A 24,268-nucleotide genomic window follows, 5' to 3' on the forward strand; every position below is an offset into this window, starting at 1 on the left:
ACATTCATGTCTGGCCTCCATAGGTTTATATTTTAACACAATCATACCTGTATGGAATACTATACAAACTCTGGGATGAGAAGAAAAATGACATACTGCACTAGAAAATAAAAGTAAATAAGAGTACTGGATCATTCTATATACACAAGGTGAAGCACACAGCTAGACAAAGCTCAATATTATGGTTTCCAATGCATTTAAATGACCCTGGTAAATGACCCTAATGTTGAAATAAATCTCCTTTACAGGTATCACAGTATAATGAATGAAAATGTTTTAACATTGTACCTTGACCAAAATTTGTCAAAGATCCTAGACAGTATTTTATGAAGATTTATGTTTTCATTGTTTTTACATGAATTTCAACACTTTCTATACAGATCTTAATTATTCGCATTGAAATGTACCTGGTTTAAGTTTTAATTTAATGTAGTTTTCTCCTAATAAATAATAAAAGGGACACCTATTAAGAAAGAATGCATTTCTTGCTTTTGTTTCTAGACAGACTTCCATCCCAAAGGTATTTGTTTTAACACACAAGTGTGCTTCTTCTCTGTACATCTGAGCGAAATCTGTCCAGTACACATTGTCTCCTGATTTCAGTTGAAGATTTGTAGAGGTAATTTCTTTCTGTTTGGAAGAAGAAAAGATACATTCTGACATGATTCAACTATTTATTAAAATCAAACAGATACACAAGGATTATGTAATTAAATGTTCTGAAGGAAGATAGTAAAAACATGATTTCTTGATTTTATTGCATTATTGCTAATCTCCATTTATTATTTTATACAGTATCTGAAATGATTATTTAGATGTAGAATTTGTTTTTGTCTTTAGAATATAAAATATGGTACAATGTTGTTAAATTTGTCCCTGCAATCATTTTGAAAATCTTAATAATTTGCTACAACAAAGGTAAAAGCAAACCACATTTTTTTTAGGTTTCCTAGATGCTTCATTTGAGGATGCGTTGTGCCTTTCAGATTCCCTGGTGTCAGGTACCACAACAACTGGTGTCTTTTTTGAAGCAGAGAGGTCCTCTCTATTCCTTGAGATAGCAAACACCTGAGAGCTGCAGTTTTCAATAAGAAATAGTAAATAGTTATACTGAGTTATACAGTGCTTTATGGAAGACGTTTACTGTGTAAATGGAAGAAGTATGCATTTCAAAAGAACATTTAATTTTACAAGTATATATTATGCATGTGGTGACAGTGTAACTGCACATTTTCATTGAATGAACTATTACATTATTTTTTAAATACTTATATGAATATACTGATGATTAAATGCTGACATACTGTATTTATATTGAGCTTCAGATGCTGTTATTTATCCAGTTTGTGTTGAAAAATTATTTTAAAAAAGAGGGAAAAAAAGGGATTTTATTTTTATATTTTAATTGTCATTATTGAATCACGTTAGTAAAAATTTTGACATTGAGGTCATAAAATAATATTTTTTTGCAAACAAATTACACGGATAACTTTGAATCCCACATGTTGTATTTTAATGTGTGTCAAATGTCCAAAAATTAGTCATGGCTAAGGTTGAAATTAAAGAAAATTAGACATTAAACTTTTATTCTTGTGATATTCACTAGGAATTATATTCACTGTGTATAAGGATCCCTGCTACCTCCAGTCTCTAACTACTTCTTGTTTCCCAAAATTATAAAAATTAATTTGTATTCACATTACTGTTTTATTGTAAAGGGCCTTCAGATGATGTATCATGTTATATACAAAATAGTATTTAGTATTTAAAGATCATGTTATAATCAATAAATGTGTGAATTATTTGCATGGCATGTTTATTACAGTGTTTAAATAGTAAGAGCAATATACTGTACCTGACTGACATTATTTCATTTTCCCTTTGGCATGGAGGCATGTCAATCTGAAACTTCCCTTCCTTTATATTCATTTTGATTTTCACTTTAAATGGTAAGACTACATTTGCTTTTCCATCAAATTGAAGAGCAGCCTGCACAATGTCAGTGTTAATTCCATGAAAACAACTAAAATCTTTGATTATGCTGCAACACAAAGCAGAAAATAATAGATATTGCCGCATTGCTTAAACCATTTTCTTTGGGGAAAAATGTAATATTTTGGGGTATAGAGTATGTTGAAGCATAAATATAATATCACTGAATAATAGCTATACTGTATACAGTGTATATATATAATTAGTTTATTACCCTATATGTAGAATACTCAAAAATACAATAACTTCTATTGATTCCAATACTTATTAGTTGTGTTTTTCTGGTCTTCCAGTATATAAATATATGATTGAACAATAAGCATGATGGTAATTAAAGAGGGGATTGGAAAATGGAAGAATCTTGACTGACTTTATTTTATTTTACCTGATGCTGCCATCTGCTTGTAGGTCTATGTTTGAGTTCATTAGCTGGCCTAAGTGATTTGAAGGGACTGGATCAAAATTAGCTTTGGCTGCAAAACACATAGTGATAGACATCTAATTACCAGATATGTCTTATCTTTAAAAAAATAACTTTGTAATTTCAAAACTGGACTATTCATCAGCTGTATTTCTATAAAATTAAAAAATAAGAATATCACATCTGTTAGAAATTAAAATGTTACATTTAATATGTTATCTACCAGAGAAAATGCAGTTTAGGAAAAGGAATGTTTTCCAGGTCACTTGAGATTACAGTGGCACCCAAGCTGCCTGGTGGTGTGAGAAGCAATGAGGTAAACAGTGCTGTCCAATCTGCTTGGGTCAAAGGGTATGAGAGGGCTGTGTAGTGTAATATAATATTGGTGTGACAGGGATTAAGTGATTATGATTCTCCATTGCAAGCAAGTCTGGACCTTTTGGCAACGAAGTATGTTTTCCTTGGAAGCAGGAAACAAAAACTAATTCCCTGAAATTGTTCTAGATCCCTGGATTAGATATGCCTACAGAGCTTTTCCATATGAAGTGTGTGTTAACAAGATGAACAGTGCTAAAATATCTGTTGTAAAAGCCAGTTGTGAATATCTCTATACAGAATTGCAAGCATTGTTATCTTTGTTTGTTTGTAAAAGGAAGGGCAAAAAACTTTGCTCAAATCATTACAAACTAACTTTAAACAAGGTCTTACTGTGTTGCACTATTTTATCACCTCTGCCCTTTTTCTTCAAATCACAATATTCTGTTGTTGACCATATTGTCCCTAAAGTACAGTATTTCATTTAAAAATATTTTTATTTCCACTGCCTTTAAAGACAATTATTATTAAAATTCTGAAATGTATGTCTGATATTAAAAAATAATAATGGAAACTATTGGAATTATTTAAATTATAAACTAGATGGTTATCAACCAGGGTTACGTAAGCCATAAGCTACATAAAAGTAAGTGCATCAGATCTAAACACTAATACTGTACTTACCATTAATGAATATTCCCATCATAGAAGAGTAATACTTGCTAATTTCAGCTGGGAGACCAAGGCTAGTGGATTGTATATAGCGTGTTTCAAATATCAAATATGGCTTGGTCCAATGAAGTGCCATGCCATTTTGAAGATCTTCAATTATTTTCAATTTATTATTTTGTTTCCCTGCCATTGTGCTAAGGGTCTATGAAAAAAGCAAATTGTAGATTTCCTATTAGTCCATTTTAAAGATAATTCTTTATATGCCTGAAGTATTTTCAATAACATCTGGCATTATAAAGGTGCATTTTTATTCCTGTTTTGTAACTGTTGAAAGACAATTTTGATTAAGTAAAATTCATAAATAAAGTATAAATGCACTACTTAATCATTTAATGCAGGGTTAACTAATCTTCTGTTATTTCAAATGAACAATTCAGCAGTACGTCATGAACATATTTGCATATAGATGTAAAACTGAACATATTGTGCTTTTTAAAATCTGTGTATTCACACAATTAAACTTAATTAATGAGAGGTCTGAAGAGCAAGTCTTACCTGCATGCTGTTGTATAGCATATTTCTGTTGATATCTGCAAAGAATACCTCTTGGCCAAAAAACTTCACATAGCCAGATACAAGAGGAGTTTCTTTTGGTATGGCCTTCCATCCAGACAACTAATAGTTTATGGTTTTTTTTAAAAAGAATAGATTATTGTTGTATTTCCTGTAAAACTTTATGTTTTAATTTAATATGTCAAATGTTCCTGTTAACAGTTCTACAACCTTAACATTAAAGCAGTTGACTTTGAAAAATAAACATCACCTTGAATTCTCTTTTTGTTAGATTAATTTTAAATTTTGCTTTGGTGATTATTATTTCCCTTTTTTAGTGATCAGAGAGTTTTCTTTTTTAATTCTAAATTATATAATGCGTCTGAACTTATTCTCTTTATATCCTTATACATGTCAATTGTTGACTGAATACTACAGCTTTTAAGATCCATTATCCAATGCTACTTACCATTTGTAAAAAATTTTCAATTCTGCCAGGTCTGCCATTGATTGGCAGGGGATTTTTGTTGAAAAGTTCCTGAATTCCTTCAGCACGTAAACCAATCTATGAAAATGCAAGTGCACAGTATTAGAAATACATAAGAAAATTTAAAGCAGTAAAAAGGCTAAAGATAATCATCTACACTTACCTCCAAGGGTTGTATTACTCTCTGAATAAAATAGGATTTAAATCGGTACACAACAGCCGTTGGTAGAGAACTGGCACCATTATTAATCATATAGAGGTCGGCTGCTATACCTGACAAGGTAGGATCTGAAAAGACAGCAAACAGCAAATAAATGGATTTAATTCAGCACTTAAACCTTAGAATAAACTTGATAAGCAGTAAGAGGAATCTAATTCAATCCATCCAAATTATGAAGATGATGAAGAACTACAGTATCTTTGGTAATTCATTTAAATTCTATTCTGATAACATTAACATCTGATAACATTCAGGGTCACAGGGTGATGTAGAACTAGATTAACCTGTTATAAACACAGTGTTATTTAAATTAAAAGTGGAAATATCTTCTGATTGAAAACTCTTGTTCTCATCCATTGTTGTCTCAAACATTCTAGTACAGTACCACCTCTTCATCATCTTATCTCTCCCTCTACTCTGTCTCTCTGCCTCCACACCTCTGTAGCGGCGAGGCTTATTAATAAGGCAGAATTAAGTGTTTCTGAGCTTTCCAAAATTAGGCCTCATTTCTCTGTTCATCTCTGTGGTGCAGCCACAGAGAAACTATTCATGCAGGCTGATTTAAGGTTTCCTTTGATAAGGTTTCCTAGGACAGCTCCCAAAGGGGGATGCACTTAGCTAAGCCTGGCTATCATGATCAATGGTCATCCATTGGCGCCTATCTGTCTAGGGAGTGCCAAATGGACATCTGGACTGCATTCCTAAGTGTCAGGAGTAAGTGACTCATATCTCACCTTGATCAACCAATCAGGGACTGGTAGGGCCGAGTAACCCACGTGGGACTCTGATGCCCATGGAAATTTCAGCCAATCAACGAGCTGAAGTTCCTCCAGGTAAAAACAGGCAACACAGAGAGCCTGGTAGATTCAGAAGGGATTCAGGAGAATTCTGTGGACTTTTCTAAAGGGAATTCAAAGGAGAATTCCAGGGCAGGACGGCCCAGGAGCAGAAGGCTCCCAAGGGCAGGACATTCTCTCAGCGCGCCTCCTGACCATCCTGAGACCCGGACAACCATGGAACGGCCAGTGTGTCCGAGTGCCAGAATTTTCCTTTGTTCTAAGAGTCTAGAGCGGAGGTTGCCAGAGAGTAACCAGAGGATCCACCCGAGGTTAGCATCAGCAAGCCTCGTGAACAGGTCAGAACTGTGGACAGCTGAATCACTATTCAGAAGTAGCGCTTCATCAGGAACGAACCGGTCCTCTTCCTAACTTGCTGGGACCCACAGTCATCTTTTCTCCTGTGCACAAACTTTGCTAGTTAAAGCCAACACTAACTAGCCGGTCAGTGAGCATCTGCAGCGCACCGTCGCAAGCCGCACAGCACAGCTTGGCACCGAGCCAGAGAGCGCGGATTGGACAGCAACAGCCTGAAACTGTTTCTTAGAGGCCGCAGGAGATTTGCATCCCCAGAGATTGGATGAGTATTCAACTTCAGTGCATTACAGCTCGAGAATTCAATTGTTATCCCAACCAGTTGATATCAATTTAATTCCTAAGAGTTATGTACTTGTTTTGAGTATCTAATGTAGAAGTTATAACCAAGTTCATTTACGAAACGGTCTAAATGAATGATATACTGAACGTATGTCCTCTCGATATATGTAACTCTTTGTAACTGACTGAATATATATCTTTTGTATTCTGATAACCCTCTCGATAAGATCTGTTAGGTTTATATGCATATTTTATGTATTAATAAATGTATCCTCGTGTATTAGTACCCGTGTGTGTGTGCGTTGTTTGAGTTATGTCGCATGGTTGGATTCTAAAGCCATCAAAAGAATCAATTTTGTGATTTACTGCTACAATTAATAATTGTCCCAGTAAATGCCCAAACCCTACAGAACTGGTGCCTTCAGAGAGCACACTACACCTCTTCTGCCACACTATGTCTATTCCCACACCATTCATGTGTTTCATTCCCCATAGTTGCTCCCCACTGTTTGAATTACCCAGAAATCAGAACTACTCAGTTCTTGACCTCTTGCAGTACCTGGTCAAGACACTTGTTAAGGCTTCAACTTGGACCTTTCAGGTATCAATGACATCATCAATAATGCTTACATAGTACTGCATTATTGTATTTGGTACTCAAGTTTGGTAGTTTAAATGTTCCGGTTATTCACTGGAAACATGGTGCACTTGCCGAGTGTCTAAATTACTACTGGCCAAATTCTAATGATGAAATGAGCTGAAGAATACAAAAAGATAGCTTAAATTACACTTTGTCAAACACCATAAATAATATTATCTCTCCTGATGAAATGACAGTACCAGTTGGAGATCAGCATTGTCACATCCTGCTGGACAATTACACCCAGCAAACCAGTGTGATTTGCTGTAATGCTGAAGTTGGGATTAGAATTTGAACTCCCAAACATCCTGAATTGTTATGTATTTGTATATATTTTGCTTTTGTGTATCACTTTTTATACTAGTATTATTGTGCTTGCACTTGTAATTCTATCTATTGTTTACTTACTGTGGAACTTCAAAAATGCTATAAATTGTTTAGCAAACAAAATCTGTTTAGAAATATAAATGTATAGACATGCATTTAATGTACGTGCAAGAGTGTTATTAAAATAGATAATTTCTGATCATTTTAAAATTATTTTTCTTTATCCTGTATTTATATTAATTTTTTCATAAATACAACTATTGTATTTGTATATGCACCCAAGATTAAAGCGTCATGTAGGATTATGGAGCGAGAGTTTGGCTTAACCCGCTTGGCTGAGGGCTGACCTCCCGGCCATTGGACAAGGAGGCCAGGACCCCCATGCAGGGTGACCAAGGGGTAGCTGCAGAGGTGGAGATGGGGTAGAGGTGGGATGCAAGAGACATGCAAGAGAGAGAGATAGGGATCTCGTCAGTATTTATAGCATTTTGGGAGAGGAATGGATGTCAGGAGCGATTGATAATTATTGACAGCTGAGTCTGATTAAACTTGGTTGTTGTTGTTATCCCTACCGAACGTTTGTTGTAAACTCCATAAAAAACAACATTTTCTGAAGCAATTTCAATAGCCTTTCGGGCTATTGTTTGAAATCTTCTTGGTTCAGATGTTATTTGGGTAGATGTCTCTTATTTACTAAAACATTTGGTCTAGACCTTAACAGTGCTACATCAGTAAGGGTATGTAACATATTCACAAGCTTTTATTGCATTTTACACATCAGTTACTTAAGTAACTAGGAATTGACATTTACTGTATATCTGATGTTATGCTTATCAGCAATAAAAGGCTATCTAAGGATGGATGACATTTGTGCTTACCATGAAACCAATCAAAATGAAAAGCTTTGCTGTAACGGTAGCTTAGATGAGCAAGCTTGGGCCTCAGAATCTTCACAGCTGCACTGCAAGCAATAGACCTGTGAAAAATCAATGTAAAACAGTGTAACAAAGCATATTATGATGCATTGCATTGTATGGTAATTTATTATCTTTAAAAAAGATTTTAATTATGTTTTTACCACTCACAGCTCTTGGTTGTCAGGAGTAACAGATCTTGCAAGTGCTTCAATTTGTGAATAGCAGAAACTGGCTACTTGTAGGTTGGATTCCTTCAACAAATATCCAGTTATTGTTGAAACAAGAGCCATAGATGGTTTTGCTTCAAATATGACCAGGCAAGCAAACATTCTGACTTCAGCATGGATATTTTTGTCCAAAAAGATTTTCGTTACAATGTCTTGTACCTAGGAAAGTTGATGAGGATACATTCAGCATTTTATTCAAAATATGAAATCTCTTGCTTGTCTCTACCTCACTAATCATTCCTTTCAGGTTTCATGGCAAAGTTCTTTGTCTAACTCTCTTTTCCTGTTTCATTTCTGTAAATGATCCTTATGGATCTATCCTGCTCTCCATTTATAGACACCCTGAAAAAATCAAATGCGGACTCTCACCTTCTCGCCTGTCTCCTTCATCACTTTTATTCACATGCTGCACAGATCTCTTTCTCCTGTCTACTGCATATTTCCTCCTAAATGTTTGGTTTTCCAGTTACAGACTGGCTAGATTTAACATATTTTGATTCCCTCCTCTTTTCAGTAGATTAATCCCTATCTTTTAATCTTCATTCTTGTTTATTGAACTTCTTGATATTTTAAGGTTTCCTGGTATGAACAGCTTGCTTCAGGACCTGCCATTATATTTCAGTGGGGTTAGGTCCAAATTCTGACCTTCTCAGTCACAAATTCTAAACATTCTCTTCAGCCATTCTTTTGTAGATCCACTTGTAAATTTAGGATCATTGTCTTGGTGCATCACCTACTTATGGCTAAGCTTCGGCTGATGAATGGATAGTCTGACATTCTCCTCCAGAATTTGATACATTAAACTTTTCTCATTGTGTCAATTTTTGACTTGTCTCTCCACAGAATATTGTCCCAGTGATCTTGTGAATCATCGAGGTGCTCTTTGGCTACCTTTGAATGAACACCAATGTTCTTTTTGTTTGTTCCTGGCTATTGTCTCATGAAGACCATTCACCTCAGCCTTTTTCCTGATGGTTTCGCCAGAATTGCTGATATAGAAACAAATTCATGGTTCTGTCTATGGTGACAAGCCTTCTGGGTCCTGGTTAGCAAAGCATCCCCAAATTATGATACTCCTGCCACCATGCTTGATATTCAGGATGAGATTTTTCTGTTAAAAGCAATTGTTTGGTTTTCACCATATAAAAAGTTTCTCATCTCATTGTGGCCAAAAAGTCCATATTTGACTCATCAGTCTATAGAACAATCTTCCAGAATTTTTGTGGATCTTTCAGGAGTTGTTCCTAGATATCCTCCCATGGAAACCAGTCCTGTTCAGTCTCTTTTCCTCACAGTGGAAGCATTTATATTGACATTAACTGTGGTAAGAGAGGTATGCAGATTCTCAGATGTTATTCTGGGTCTTTCTGACTTCTTAGATGATTTTGGGTTGCTCTTGAGGAGATCTTGGCAGGACATCTGGTCCTGTGTACCTGTCTGACAGTGGATGGAAGAAGCCTCAAATTGTTTTGTAACGCTCTACAGACTGATATGCATAAACTATTCTTTTTCTAGGATTCTCTTAAACCTTTTCCCATCACGACATGAGTTGTTTCCAGTTACCTTTAAAGAGAAGACCAAACACTCAAAATTTCTGACCATAAAATAGAGCATGGCTGCACTCAGTCCATATTAAACCACCAGATACCAATTGTATTTACCCCTTTAACTGTACTAAATATATTATTTTACATACATCTATTCATTTTTTATACTTCATACACAACTGCAAATTAAAAACCACTTTTGTTTTCAAGAAAAATACATTTTCAATTAAACAATGGTAAAATTTAAGAAAATGTAATTCCCATAATTTTCTGTTGGTACTCTATGCTACTGATTTGCTTCACACTCTCCACTGCATTAAAAAAATAAATACGCACACTCTTGGGATCTTTGATGGCAATTTTTCTCAAAGCCAGTACTGCATTACTCTGGACTCTGGTAGGAAGCTGTGAAGCTCCAGAAGCAAATCCTGGCAGGAATTTCATAATGATCTTCATGCTGGCATATTGGCCTGCATTCCCTAATGCCTTCAAGTTTAGAATCATGTCTTCTTCATTGCCATTGCTGAGAGCATCAAGAGCAAGATCATGAAGAGGCTGTAAGAAAATTGAAGAGGAACAGAATATTTGTTTTAAACTATTTTTTGTTATTCAGAATTTCCCCAGGGTAGATGTTAACATAATTGTGACAGGATAGCGCCAGTCCAAGTTGATCAAGCACAGCAGTAGCTAGTGTTGTTTGTCAGCTCCACGTAACTCACTGCAAGTCTGCTTATTTCATACTTTAACAAGTGGCTCACTTGTATGCTACATGGACCAGACACAAAAGTTTTATAGTCTTACCTTTAAACTTATGTTGAAGTGTATCTTTTATTTTGTATTTAAGAACAAACTATTATTTTTTGGATTTCTCCTCCGTGTGAGGTAGGGCTAAGGATATTCCAAATTATTTCTTTTTCATTTCATTAATAACTCTTTTTTCTATTTTTTTCTAAAATTCTTTGTGGCTATTGGTTTTTAGAAATCAAAGCATTCCAAAGGAACCTTTCCCATGTCCTGAGAAATGTCATTATTATTACAAGTTATATGCTAGGTACTCATCTTGAGATATCATGTTCTATAAGATGTCTTGTAACCAGCATGTGGCAATTAAGTAACTAAAAACTAAATTCTAACTAAATAAAGTAATGTGGGCGACAGGTAGTGTAGTTTTTGGTCAGTCAGAACCTTAATCATGTGGCTTCTGACAAGCATTTCCAAGATATATAATTAAATGAAGGGGATCACAACATGTACAACAAGGACATGTATTGGTTACAGCAGATTGACAGTTTCTCTGACATAACATCATAAACTAAAAGTATTGGTAAAAGACATGTTACCAACTACATGATCCTTAGCTGAAATGTGACACTGTAAATTTCAAATTTGCAATTTTTACATTGATATTTTTAAATCACCCAGTTTTGATGTTTTGGTAATTTGCTATTTTAGAATTTATCTTAATTTTAACTTAACCCTGTGTCAGGAGTTCACATTTTAAAATGCATCAACTGTAAAACAATGACATTTTGGAATGTGTGCCCAATATTAATGCTATAACATCTAGTGATGTTGACATGGTAACCGCTGTAATTCTGTAACAGCTGTAGGGAAAATAAAAAAAAACAATAAGCAGCAATCAAATGATAATATATTGTACCTGCAGTGCGTTTCCAGGACAGTGCTCAGAGTTGACGCAGTACCTGTAGATCAGTGATCCATATGCAAGCATGGTTATTCTCCAGAGAACAGAATGGTTCTTGTTAAATGTGGTTTCAAGAAATTCCTAAAAAAATAATATAGATTTGAAAGATACTGTTATTGTGTGTTGTTTATATAATGACTGATCTGGTGGGTTTTTTTTTTAATCCAAGGGAACATATGTCCCTATATATGTAACACTTTCAAAGTGTGAAGTTCAATAAATGTCCACACTGGAGAACAATAGCAAGAAAAATTAAGAGCAAAAAGTAAATAAGTTAATTCAATACATTTACTCCCATAGACTGACTTCTTTCATATTGGCTTGTGGGTAGGACTATATTTGTACTCTGTCTTAGAAATTTACAGCATGCATCCACCCTTCCCACTAAAGCAGTTTAATTGCTGGAAGTGAGCACCTGCCCTTTCCCTGATTTCCAGTCCCCTTTCTGAGAATATATTTGTGCCATTTAAGGGTGTACCTTTGAGTTTGCTAATAATGTCCAAGACTGGGGGAGACCAGTACTCCCATACCATTGAAATGTTCAGTCAATATAACCATGTTATGCTCAAAATCTGGGAGACATTATACACATACAAAGCTGTTTCAGACCTTCAGAGAACTAGATTAGACTTAATCAGCAAGAAATGGGCACCATGGATGACACAATTTTAATCCTGACCTGGCATAACTAGAACTGATGTTAGGCTACCATGAGTGACACTACATTCATTCCTATAGTCAAGATATGGATTCACACAAACACATCTGAAACAAGCCATAGTACTGTCTGCTTCCTGGTGGACAGCTTTTTAAAGAAGATCCCATAGGAGTGCTGATGTTTATACCCTATTGTGTAAGCTTTCTTGAGGTGAGATGTGGACCTAATATTGCCTTTAGGATAGATTATATCATTTGACAGTTATGGGTTTGTCAGTGTAGGGACAAGACCTACTATTTCACTTACAATTCTGTGATATTGAGTATTTCTTAAAATCTTTGAGTGCCTGGACCAAACAGCCTGTTGCCTGTCACAGGAATGTATCTGTGATCGCAGCCACAGGATCATTTAGTGGTCTTTGCATGTAAGCAAGTGATTAACTTATTTTTTGTATCAGGAGAGTCCAAATACATTATCAGTACTCCCTTAAGATGGATGTATACTGCTGGTGCCTGGATGGCAGAGGGACACAGGCAAATTTGGAGATAACCCTAAAAGTCACAAGGTATGGTCAATCATACAACAAGATGACCAACCAAACAGGGAGCTGCAGGGTGTGGGTACCCACTCCACCTGGTAGCTTCTTAATCAATCACTAACTGTATTTTCTCCAATTAAAAAGCAGTGTATCACTTCTAACTTGGCCACCCTCCTCTCTTTGCTGAACCAAATTGGCTGGCTGACAGTAGAACCACATGCTTGCCATGTTTGTTGTTTGAATTTTGGGACTTTTTCCCAAGGCAGCAAGTTAGAGGCCAAGCCCATACATAAAGACAGAATTCTGTCCGAGGTGTAGCCTGCAGCAGGACCTCATGACCAGCTAGCTACCACCGTGCATCAGCTCGATCACCAGAGCAATACAGTCGGACTTTACATCGACATGTCTGAATAGAGCATTATTCAGCAGTAACTGCAACACAGGGAGCAAAGCAAGTTTCTCCCTTTTTTGTTTGATTCCCCCCGACTGAGCAGTCACCACCCTGTGCACTTTGAATGCTTTTTTGTACACATTGTTTCTGTGTATTGTAGCGGCGAGGCTTATTAATAAGAAAGAATTAAGTGTTCTGAGCCTTCCCAAATTAGGCCTCATCTCTCTGTTCATCTCTGTGGTGCAGCCACAGAGAAACTATTCATTCAGGCTGATTTAAGGTTCCTTTGATAAGGTTTCCTAGGACACCTCCCAAAGGGGGATGCACTTAGCTTAGCCTGGCTATCATGATCAGTGGTCATCCATTGGTGCCTATCTGTCTAGGGAGTGCCAGTTGGACATCTGGACTGCATTCCTAAGTGTCAGGAGTAAGTGACTCATATCTCACCTTGATCAACCAATCAGGGACTGGTAGGGCCGAGTAACCCACGTGGGACTCTGATGCCCATGGAACTTTCAGTGTGTCCGAGTGCCAGAACTTTCCTTTGTTCTAAGAGTCTAGAGCGGAGGTTGCCAGAGAGTAACCAGAGGATCCACCCGAGGTTAGCATTAGCAGCAGGCCTCGTGAACAGGTCAGAACTGTGGACAGCTGAATCACTATTCAGAACTAGCTCTTCATCAGGAACGAACTGGTCCTCTTCCTGACTTGCTGGGACCCACAGTCATCTTTTCTCCTGTGCACAAACTTTGCTAGTTAAAGCTAACTAGCCGGCCAGTGAGCATCTGCAGCGCACCGTCGCAAGCCGCACAGCACAGCCTGGCACACAGCCAGAGAGCGCGGATTGGACAGCAACAGCCTGCAACTGTTTCTTTTTGCCCGCAGGAGATCTGAATCCCCAGAGATTGGATGAGTATTCAACTTCAATGCATTACAGCTCGAGAATTCAATTGTTATCCCAACCAGTTGATATCAATTTAATTCCTAAGAGTTATGTACTTGTTTTGAGTATCTAATGTAGAAGTTATAACCAAGTTCATTTATGAAACGGTCTTAATGAATGATATACTGAACGTATGTCCTCTTGATATATGTAACTCTTTGTAACTGACTGAATATATACCTTTTGTATTCTGATAACCCTCTCGATAAGATCTGTTAGTTTTATATGCATATTCTATGTATTAATAAATGTATCCTCGTGTATTAGTACCTGTGTGTGTGCGTTGTTTGAGTTATGTCGCATGGTTGGATTCTAAAGCCATCAAAAGAATCAATTTTTTGATTTACTGCTACAATTAATAATTGTCTCAGTAAATGCCCAAACCCTACAGAACTGGTGCATTCAGAGAGCCACTACATTACATTTTGGCTATGGCAACGTTACAGTATAAATAAATGTATTCCGTGTGTTGTAAATCCTTGTGAAGACTCCTTGTTGTCTCGGTGATTGATTCCTAAAACGCCAAAGTAAACTCATGCAATTTACTGTTACAACTAAATATCGTGCCAGTAAATTCACAAACCCCCTACATCAGGGTTTGCACCAGGATTTTGACTGCAGAGGCAGCTAGCGGGAATTAAGTCAGACCAGTGACTTCCATGGATTGTTAGGTGAGGGTCACGTATAGGAAGTCAGGGAAGCCTAGAAGACATGAAGAATATAGGGAGATAGATTCTGTAGTGTCAAAGAATGAATGTCAGAGTTGCACTGGCCACTCTATAAGAGCTCGAATTCACAGTACAGACTATAGAGGAGGTACCCATGCATGTAAGGCAATAAGTGTATGGGAAAACAAGGGACATGCAGGGGACTAAGTGTACAATAGCTCTGGTGAAGATTTGCACAGCTGCACTGATTTCACAAGAGGCACATGCAAGGTCAAAAAGTACCATACCACAGTATAAAATGCCCATCAGGTATGTTGATATAATGGTGCAAATAGAAGCTTGGGTGTAATACTATATGTATAGAAAGTGAACCTCATAGCACAAGGTAACATACACAGACAACAAAGCCTTGCTTCTTCAGCAATAGAAGCAGCGTCTAATATGGTAGTACTACTATTAGAGAGGATACACTAAAACTTTTCAGCTCTTCAGAAGTTAATAGTGTTTTTTAAAAAATGAACAACTGGGGCAAAAACCAGTGACTAAATTCCTTATGTTTTCGGATGCACAACTACTAATTTGTTTAAGAAAGCAAAATAGGTCACCTTGTGTGAAATGAAGTTGTTATATGCTCGGAAAGAAGGTGTATTGTAATATTTACTTTATACCACTGTATGTACTTAACCAGGAATGGTTTTGGCAGCTCTGATACAAAAACTCAGTCTATCTGCACAGCAACCTTCTGAAATAAAATTTCCATTAAATGGCATATTTCTACTTTTCTTCAGTTTCTTCAGTAAAAAGTATTCAAACTTTTTTATATTTCTTATGGCTTCAAAATATGTATGTTAATACACATTCTATTCAGTTTCTGCAAGAATTATTGCATAATGTAATAAACATATGGCATATAGTTAGCCTTACCCGAGACTGTTCAACTGCTTCAGAATCAGGTGTGATTTTATTGAGTATTACGAGCAAAGCTTGTCCCGCTTCATTTGGTGTAATCTCGTCATTCCTAATTCTGTTTTTAAGAAATGTGATTATCTTGGTATCTGAAATTGCAGTCATGGAGTCCAGTAGCCACCTCCTGTAAGTACAATATTCTTGATTAACACCGATTTTGTTTTTTGAAAGAACTATTATAAATGGCACAAAAAAATGTAAGCTCATAAATTAAGAAAAAAGGGGCAAAAGGAGATAATGAGGCAGATTTTTAAAATAAGAGGAAACATTTAACCATAGCCTCATTCCTTTTTGCAGTATGACAAAATGTATAACCTAGCCATATCTTTTTGCATAAGAATAATTTCAACAGATGGATGCCACCAAGTGCAATCACAGGGTATGTCAGCATCCACCTGTAATATAGATATTTTGGCTGTAGCTAGAAAATGCAGTAAAGGACATTTCAACCCCATAGTGTCTTTGTCTCTGATTTGAAAATTGTGATCATAAAACGGGTTACAAAAGAAATAAATATACATCATTCTTTTGTTTCTAGGATACATTTACTTATTCAAACTGAGACATTAATTGCCATTGATTCAAGGCCAGTGAAAGGATTTATTTAGACATGAAATCAAGTTCTGTGAAGTGACAATTGCGAGAAGTTAAACTGCATTATTAATGGAAATGACAGGTGAATATGTATCTTGAGAGTATTCACTGAGATGCTGTAAAACAGTGAGTTTTATGGGGCTAGTCAAACAAAAGCATTCCCTTACAGGAAGTCAAAGTAAGTCAGTAATACAATATGTACATGCTGAGTGCATCTGCCACACAGAAGATCAAGACAAATCTCCACTTGGTAACACCGATATGGGGTTGCATATGATAAATTCTATATATAAGTTAAATAATTTTAATTATCTGCAACTGTCATCTAGCCAACAGGCACCTCCAGCTAGAATGCACAATATAGCATTATTAATATATCTTGCAGAAGTGTCCCAGCTTATAGCCTGCTACTGCTCTTTTACTTCATGTCAATGCACAATAGCATTTTGTGTAGTCTACAACAACATTAAAGTGTACACTGTGGAGAATCTAAGCCCATCATATAGATTATCCTTAGGGCAGCAAACTTTCATATTTTTGCATCTGTATAGTATTTGCTACATGGTTGAAATATCACATTGCATATCATTGTTAAGTAAGTGACATAACAAACAACCTGCATAAATACGAATGCCGATATCGTTTCACAGAGGGGAAAAATCGATGGAGCAAAAGGGGAGTATACTGAAAATACATTAAATTCCTTCATTAGCCAAGTGTAACAATAAAAAGCCATGGAAAAAAATGAAAATAAAAATACAACTTTCATAATATCGTAAGAATACAACTGTCAGGATTGCAATAGATACATTTTCTTTCAATTATATTTATCAAAAAGACTGAAGTGGGGTTTATTTAGTTCTTTTGACTTTTTGCTTTTATGAAATGTATATAATACATATGAACTTATGAATATGTATATAATAAAAATGAAAACTTTCAAAGCACTGATTAAAATATAAAATGTAAAATTGACCGTTTACACAAGATTGTGATGAGAGAAGTGTCAACAAAGTGAATATTTTTCAAAATTAACATTAGAGACTAAACAAATTAATCAGAATAATGGAAAATTGTTTTATGTATACATTTACCTTTTGTTTGTGTCATCAGAAGAGTTTTTCCATACAGCCTCAAGGTTTGCAATTGTTGAACCACGCAGGACTTGATACAGCTTTAGGATATCAGTGGTTAAATTAGCATCTATCTGCTGTGTATTGGCCTGCACCAAGCGCTGAATTAATTCTGCAATCTGAAATGCATGTAAGAAGATGTAAGATTAGTTTATTAAATTATTTAATATGCTAAATACAATGATGTCTAAATTATTTTGTTTCTAACTTTATTTGTTAACTGAATTTCTTTTATAATTGATTATACAATATATACCTCTGTGTGCAGCTCTGTGAGGTAGGCAATGCAATGAAATGCAATGAAGTTAATGACTTTGCTGAACGTTAAAACCATAATCATATTAATACTAAAAATGAAGCTGAAACACCACTTAATAATTCTGGTTAATTTATAATCTTTTAGAAGCAGACACTGAAGAATAAATTTAAACACACAAATTATTTGTTTTCTTTTAAGACTCATAAGATAATAATGGTGATTCATATCGGTACCTTGAACTCTGGGTTTTCCATTTTCATTAAAACTAGTGGTATTTGATTTAATTCACTTCCAAACTTGTACTTCAGATTTCCTTTGTTCTGGAGTAGTATTTTAGGTGGTTTCCCTTGAGCATCCTTCACATTTACTAGCACAAATGTTTTACTATAAAACAGATTATTTGAGAAAGTAAAGCAGAAAAAACAATCTATGTAAAGTATGTTCCATAATACCTATGAATTCAAACAACATCTTTGGAAAATTTATTATTGTTTGTTGAAGTTTTGTACTTCACTTTTCATATTCTAAATTATTCTTCCAATTCAGGGCAGTGGCAAAGCAAGCAACAGACTCAAGGCTGGGTACATTCTGATGTGATGCCAATCCATTCCAGGACAAACACACAGGCTTGCACTCACTCACACCAAGTGCCAGTTTGTCCAGAAGCCAATCAATATACCAGTATGTCTTTCAACTGCCAAAGGAAACTAGGGCAACCTGGAGTAAACCCATGCAAACACAGGGAGAACTCCCTGTAGTTTCCCAAAACAATAAATCCTGAATCCCCATGTTTCAAATAAGGTTAAGAAAATCATTAACTGGTACAAACCAACAATGAACAAGTCCATAAACAATTGACATACGTTGCCTCCAGTAGAGAAGTTCCTCCCTTTACATTGAATGGTGTAAATTGGTGCATTTCTTGTACATTTGCTTCAGTGATCAGGGCACCTCCGTCAGTTAGTTTCATGGTGTAGGTATACGTGACAGTTTCTTCTGCTTGTGAGCCTTTCTAAATGTATAATTACAGAACACATTAGTTATGTTTTAAGAGAAATAGCCTACTTTAGTACAGATCTAGTACTTCAGTACTTTTCTTCTTCAGTAATGTCATAGCATCATAACAAGTGTGTAACAGAGACACAGTTGTATTATTTGTGCTTATTTCAAGGATGAAAAGTTTAAAAATTATGTAGTTTTTCTTCCACTTGGTATCATAGCTGGCTTCTATCATGGTATTAATTACATTTGTTTTAAAATCCACATTTTTGAATGCTTTATTTTAAAAAGAAAAAAAATATTTTACCTCTTTACAGTTTTTACATTTTGGAGCATTAGCTAGACCAATGTACTTTTCTGCCTTTTCCTGACAATTTCTTAAGTCTGTTGATCGAGTGATATAGATTTCCTTGGATTTTTTGTCCTTCTCAATAACGTAGCTGGTATGGCAAAAGCCATGGATTCCAAGCTGCAAAAATAAATAAAGTGTTGTTTTGGTATACTTTTATCCTGTTTCAGATCAATATTCTTGACATAAAACCTTGTAAAAGTGAATATAGATCTAATGAAATATAGAATGTTTACATCACATTAGCAGACAAGCATAGTAGATGATTCAATGATCTGCATGAGAGGGACTTGATATACTGTATATACAGCTTATACTGTATATATCAAGTCTGTAAAGATTACTGTACATACTGTATATTCAGTATTGCTATAATTGTTCTGGTATAGTATTTGATATTTTGTCCTTCAATGGAGCATATACCTTCAGACAAAACAAAACTGTTTTAAAATAATGATACAAACCTCTTCAAGTTGATAAACAGCATGAGTGTTCTTGACTGTGACTTGTAGAAAATTGAGAATACCTCTCACAATGTTCACAACTGTCTCAGAGACATTTGGTGCTGCATAGATGTCCCTAATTTGTCCTTTAATGTACTCAAATTTAATGGGTTGTGTAAGTTGTGAAGATATTCTGTCTGTCAGCTTTGGTGAGGAATAAAATCCACTCTTTCCAGGGATACCATTTAATTCTTCAACGGACAGATTGATAACCTATAAAAATAGCAATGATCAAATAAACATTTAGGAAAACTCCAGGCACTCCTGTTTGAAGACATTTCCTGCTGTATAACTGAAGTGCTAGGTTAGATAAAAGGGAAGACCTATTCTAAAGTCTACTTTGATTATTAATGGAACAAGAAATATCATATTTTAATAGCCATAAAAAATACTACACAATAAGAAAAACATACAGTACATGAGCTGAAATTTCTGATTTTACTAGAACAATATTTCTATGCTTTTGGCTGTTTTACTGTAGCATGGTTACATATTTTTCAGAAACATTTACTAAAATGTGAACTACACATATTTAGTAAGGGATATTAAGGCTTATTGTTATGTGTTTCACTATGGTGAATAACAGTGAAAACTAATCAAATTTAATTATCTATAAATTAAAAATAAACTTAGAACTGGCTACAAGATGCCCGTAGATGTGAATCCAAGTTGCATCCTGAAGGCACAAATTTTATTTTTCCTTAACTTGCAGAATAATCCTTTCTCTTGTAGACTGTTTAATTCTCTAAAAAGACTAATTTGCCTATACTTTTATACTTGTTTTAACAGAAGTAGAAATATACAGTACACATAAAGTGATAGATATGTACAGTACCTTGAGAAGGAAGGTGTGATCTGCAATCCCGCTGATTTCTACCGAACAGGAGATTTTTAAGCCTGATTCCACCATATTCTTTTCAACATGTCCAATTCTCACGGTTCCCTCATAATTGTACTCATAGGTCTTTCTTGAATTCAGCCCTGGTTCTTAATCAAAGAATTGAATTAATGTATTGAATGAATGTAAGGAGAATGATGAGCAAGTAAATACATGTTATGAATTATTACAACTCACTTTATGAGTTATGTGGTGCCTCACAGTGCTCATCATTCTACCCAATTGTCCTGGAACTTCCTAAAAATTCTGAATTGCACCCTCCTGTCTCCTACAATTGACAGAGTTATCTTTACCTTTTAAAACTTATTATATGTATTTGTATTTTATGTAAACTCATTAAAATGACAGTTCACCTTTTTTAGGTACCCACATAAAGATTCCTAAAACAACAAAGGTTTGAAAGTACTGTGTAATACAAGTAATGAATATCAAGAAACATTGTGGCTTGAGAACTAAGAAATGTTATTCCATGCTGAGCCTTCACAGACAAAATGTTGTGTTTTCTTTCTTCTCTTTTCAGCATGGAATAAACCTATCAGTTGTTCCTTTGCAGCCTAAACATGCTGATGCAGCTACCCACCTGAACTAAGAAATGTTATTTTGAATAAATACCCTATCCTCCAGTGAAGTCAAAATAGTTATTTTTGCTAAACCCAAGCCATTCAAATTCGAGATGAAAAGATGAATATGAGCCAAAGTATAGAATATCACCTTTTATTCTGGGTGTTTCTGGGAATTTGTGCTTCTAAAATGTTTTAGAATAATACTACTTTTTGTGTTCCATCCTACTATTTTAGCATACTGTAAATACTGGAACAAATTTTAGAAAATTAAAGTCATATAAAACTATTATTTGGTATTTGGTTGCAAATTCTTTGCACACAATAACTGCATCAAGCCTGCAGCACACTGACATCACCAAACTATTGTTTTTTTTAGATACATTGCCAAGCCTTTTCTGCTGCCATTTCCAGTTTCTGTTTGTTTTGGGCAGTTTCTGACTTCAGTCTTTTCTTTTCAGCAAGTGAAATACATGCTCAATTGCATTTAAATCAGGAGATTGACTTGGCCAGTCTAAAACTTTCCACTTTTTTCCCATTGAACATGATTGTGTTAACCATGTGTTTTGGATTATTGTCTTGCTACATGTTGGACATACTGACATATCTGTACATATTGACAGACAAGATATTCCTGTACACTTGTGAAGTTATTCAAGTTGCTACAGACATTAGTTCCATCATCAATAAAGATGAGTGAACATCTGCAGTTCGTTCCACACTTTCAGCTTGCCATCACTTTAGAAGGGGTTTATTTTTGTCTCATCTGTCCATAATGTTTTGTTCCAGAGCTCCACTGACTCATCTCTGTACTTTTTACAAATTGTAATCCTTCTATTTTTGGTGCTGATGAGTAGTTTGCATCTTGTGGCATAGACTTTATAATTCTGAAGAAGTCTTCATTTTGGTTTTGGCCCACTGACTCCAAAGGCAGATACCAAAAGGAAGAGCAAAGGCTAAATCCTATGGTTTTGAAATGGGGGGGGGGATAAAACACAATAACTGCTATTATTCTGAAACAGTACAATATACACACACATAAATAATCAGAAATTAACAGTGACACTTGCATCCTATTAATCTTTTCATCCCAGATTTGAATTGCTTGATTATACAGCAAAAAAAAGGCAATTTTGACATCACTGTCTGAATACATATGGAGGGCAGTGAAGGTATATCTAGATGACTAATTTTGAGTAGTCTCATCTGTCTTCCTTTGGGTTTGCCATCCATTCGGTTTTAGAATTCTTTTGGAAAGCAAAATTCTCTCAGTAGCATAGCTGGAAATTGATACTGGGGGCACCGTAATGCTATTTTTGATTCTTAAAATGCTCTATAAATGCTACTTTTGGTACACATACAGAAAAAAACACTAAAAAAACATGATTAAGAATGTATAGACAATATGCAGAATGAAATGCTGGGTTTATTTCATTATTTTTAATCTGTCTATGTATGTCTTCTTAATATGTGTATTTGTACCTATTACTACTACTCCGATTAAACAATTGATGTGCTTAACAGCTTGCACAATTTTAAAATGTTCTTTCAAACGTAATAATTCTATTACTGATTACAGTATACAGTATAATTTTCATATTTAAATGTATAAATGTATTTCTGCATGTATATATTTTATATGGTTTCAGTATAATCTTAACATCTACAGTACATACTGTTTATACCAGGTATAGTGTAAGCATATTACTGTATTTTCAGTTAGAACTCCATCAATATACAGTACACTTATAGCAACCAAAAAAGATTAATTTCCACATATATAATCCACCCATCCATCCATTTACTAACTGCTTTATCTAATTCAGGGTTGTGGGGGACCCAGACTCTATCCTGGCAAGCAATGTACAGACTGTATGGCAGGATAAATCCTTGACGAGACACCAGTCCATCGCAGGACACACACAGACACAAACATGCACACACTCATACTTGGGGCACTTTTTATAGAAGCCATTTAACCTAACAGTTTGTCTTTGCACTGTGATAGGAAACCAAATCCCCAGGAAAAAACCCACAAAACAATGTGAGAACATACAAACTCCACACAGCACCACTGGAATTGAACCCAGGGGCCCAGCCCTGCGAGGTAGCAAAGCTAAACACTGTGCCACTGTGTTGCCCTACACATGAAACATGAACTGCAAAAACATACTGTATACATACTGTATACGTTTGTTATAGTGCATAAATGAACTATAAAAGTTACTAAAGTTACTAAATTTGATTACATATTGATCTGACTTAACACCAGTCTTATTTTGAATTAACATTTAAATATTTATGGAATTCAACATATTAACTGTATAATACTTACCTAAACTGGTTTTATCACATCCTAAAATAACACAGAAAGAAAAGAAATCAATGCCTTTAAATAGCCAAATATGTATATTAAATTTTAAAAGGGGTTCCAATCTAAGACAACTTACCCACTAAGGCTAAACTCACTATTAAGAGAAGTCCCTTCATGATAACATCTGCAATTGAGTCCAAAAGACTGCATGTGTATTATTTATAGAAAACTTGAGGGGTTGGAGTTTCTGAACTTCAGACTTTATATCTTTTGGAATTCACTGTCATCCAGTCAGCTCGGTTAAAATGACCCAGAGCACTGTTAATTTAATCATTTGGGTTTTCAGATATGGGGTGGTATTCAACCATTTTCTAAATGCAAGTAAACATTTAAAAATAAAAAAATGAAATTATTTTAAGATCAAATTTAGAAAACAGTCTATGCACACTGAGAAAGGGATAGTACCAGGTGGCATCTCTTTATCAACAGATCTCTTGGTGATTGAAATATAACTATTATTCATATTTCACTGATTCAGCTGACTTTTCCAGTTCATGGGATTCAAGAATTAATAAGCTACTAACAACCATAAAAAAAGATAGATAGAATTTTCTGGATGGAAAATGGGTAATTTGCCTCACTAATTTGGTTGGGTACCTTGTACCAGAAACTAAAACCCTTTGTCTAAAAAATGTGTAAAAATATTTTGCTCATAGACTTTTTTGCACTTTGTCTGGTTTCTTGTGTCCTATGGTTTGATTTTCAATGCAGACACTGAAGCAACGGGCATCATTAAGTATTTTTAATACTTGAATCAATCAAGATAAAATACTAAAGTATTTTATGATTTAAATAGTTTTAACCTTGTAGTGTTAATAGACAGGCCTTTATATCTAAAATCAACCTGCGTGGTTGATCTCTCTTATACTAATTAAACACCAATTTCTTTTTGTATAAACAGTAATGCACGAAAAGACACAACATATTCTAAGTGAGGTGTCACTCATGCTTTAGACTGTCTCTGGAAGCTCTTTGTACATATC

At 35.2% G+C, this 24,268-nt stretch overlaps 1 protein-coding gene across 1 annotated transcript in view; it reads right to left on the reverse strand.

The window, feature by feature from the left end:
* Positions 1-23,438, reverse strand: part of LOC148652203 (vitellogenin-like) — a 37,033-nt gene extending 13,595 nt beyond the window's left edge. The window contains exons 1-21 of the mRNA XM_088598892.1: positions 23,362-23,438; positions 23,247-23,267; positions 20,289-20,440; positions 19,415-19,666; positions 18,909-19,070; positions 18,466-18,614; positions 17,836-17,986; positions 17,305-17,462; positions 15,575-15,740; positions 11,411-11,536; positions 10,087-10,305; positions 8,145-8,362; positions 7,938-8,035; positions 4,603-4,727; positions 4,422-4,517; positions 3,956-4,075; positions 3,413-3,602; positions 2,378-2,465; positions 1,856-2,041; positions 931-1,075; positions 408-630 (exon numbers count right to left, since the gene is read on the reverse strand). Of these exons, the coding sequence (XP_088455018.1) occupies positions 408-630; positions 931-1,075; positions 1,856-2,041; positions 2,378-2,465; positions 3,413-3,602; positions 3,956-4,075; positions 4,422-4,517; positions 4,603-4,727; positions 7,938-8,035; positions 8,145-8,362; positions 10,087-10,305; positions 11,411-11,536; positions 15,575-15,740; positions 17,305-17,462; positions 17,836-17,986; positions 18,466-18,614; positions 18,909-19,070; positions 19,415-19,666; positions 20,289-20,440; positions 23,247-23,267; positions 23,362-23,401 (3,085 nt within the window). The 5' untranslated portion in view covers positions 23,402-23,438. The remainder of the gene's footprint in view (positions 1-407; positions 631-930; positions 1,076-1,855; positions 2,042-2,377; positions 2,466-3,412; positions 3,603-3,955; positions 4,076-4,421; positions 4,518-4,602; positions 4,728-7,937; positions 8,036-8,144; positions 8,363-10,086; positions 10,306-11,410; positions 11,537-15,574; positions 15,741-17,304; positions 17,463-17,835; positions 17,987-18,465; positions 18,615-18,908; positions 19,071-19,414; positions 19,667-20,288; positions 20,441-23,246; positions 23,268-23,361) is intronic.
* Between the last annotated feature and the right edge of the window lie 830 nt (positions 23,439-24,268).

The sequence above is a fragment of the Lepisosteus platostomus genome, chromosome 11 (genome assembly GCF_059453375.1).
Source record: "Lepisosteus platostomus isolate fLepPlt1 chromosome 11, fLepPlt1.hap1, whole genome shotgun sequence".
Taxonomy (NCBI): Eukaryota; Metazoa; Chordata; class Actinopteri; order Semionotiformes; family Lepisosteidae; genus Lepisosteus; species Lepisosteus platostomus.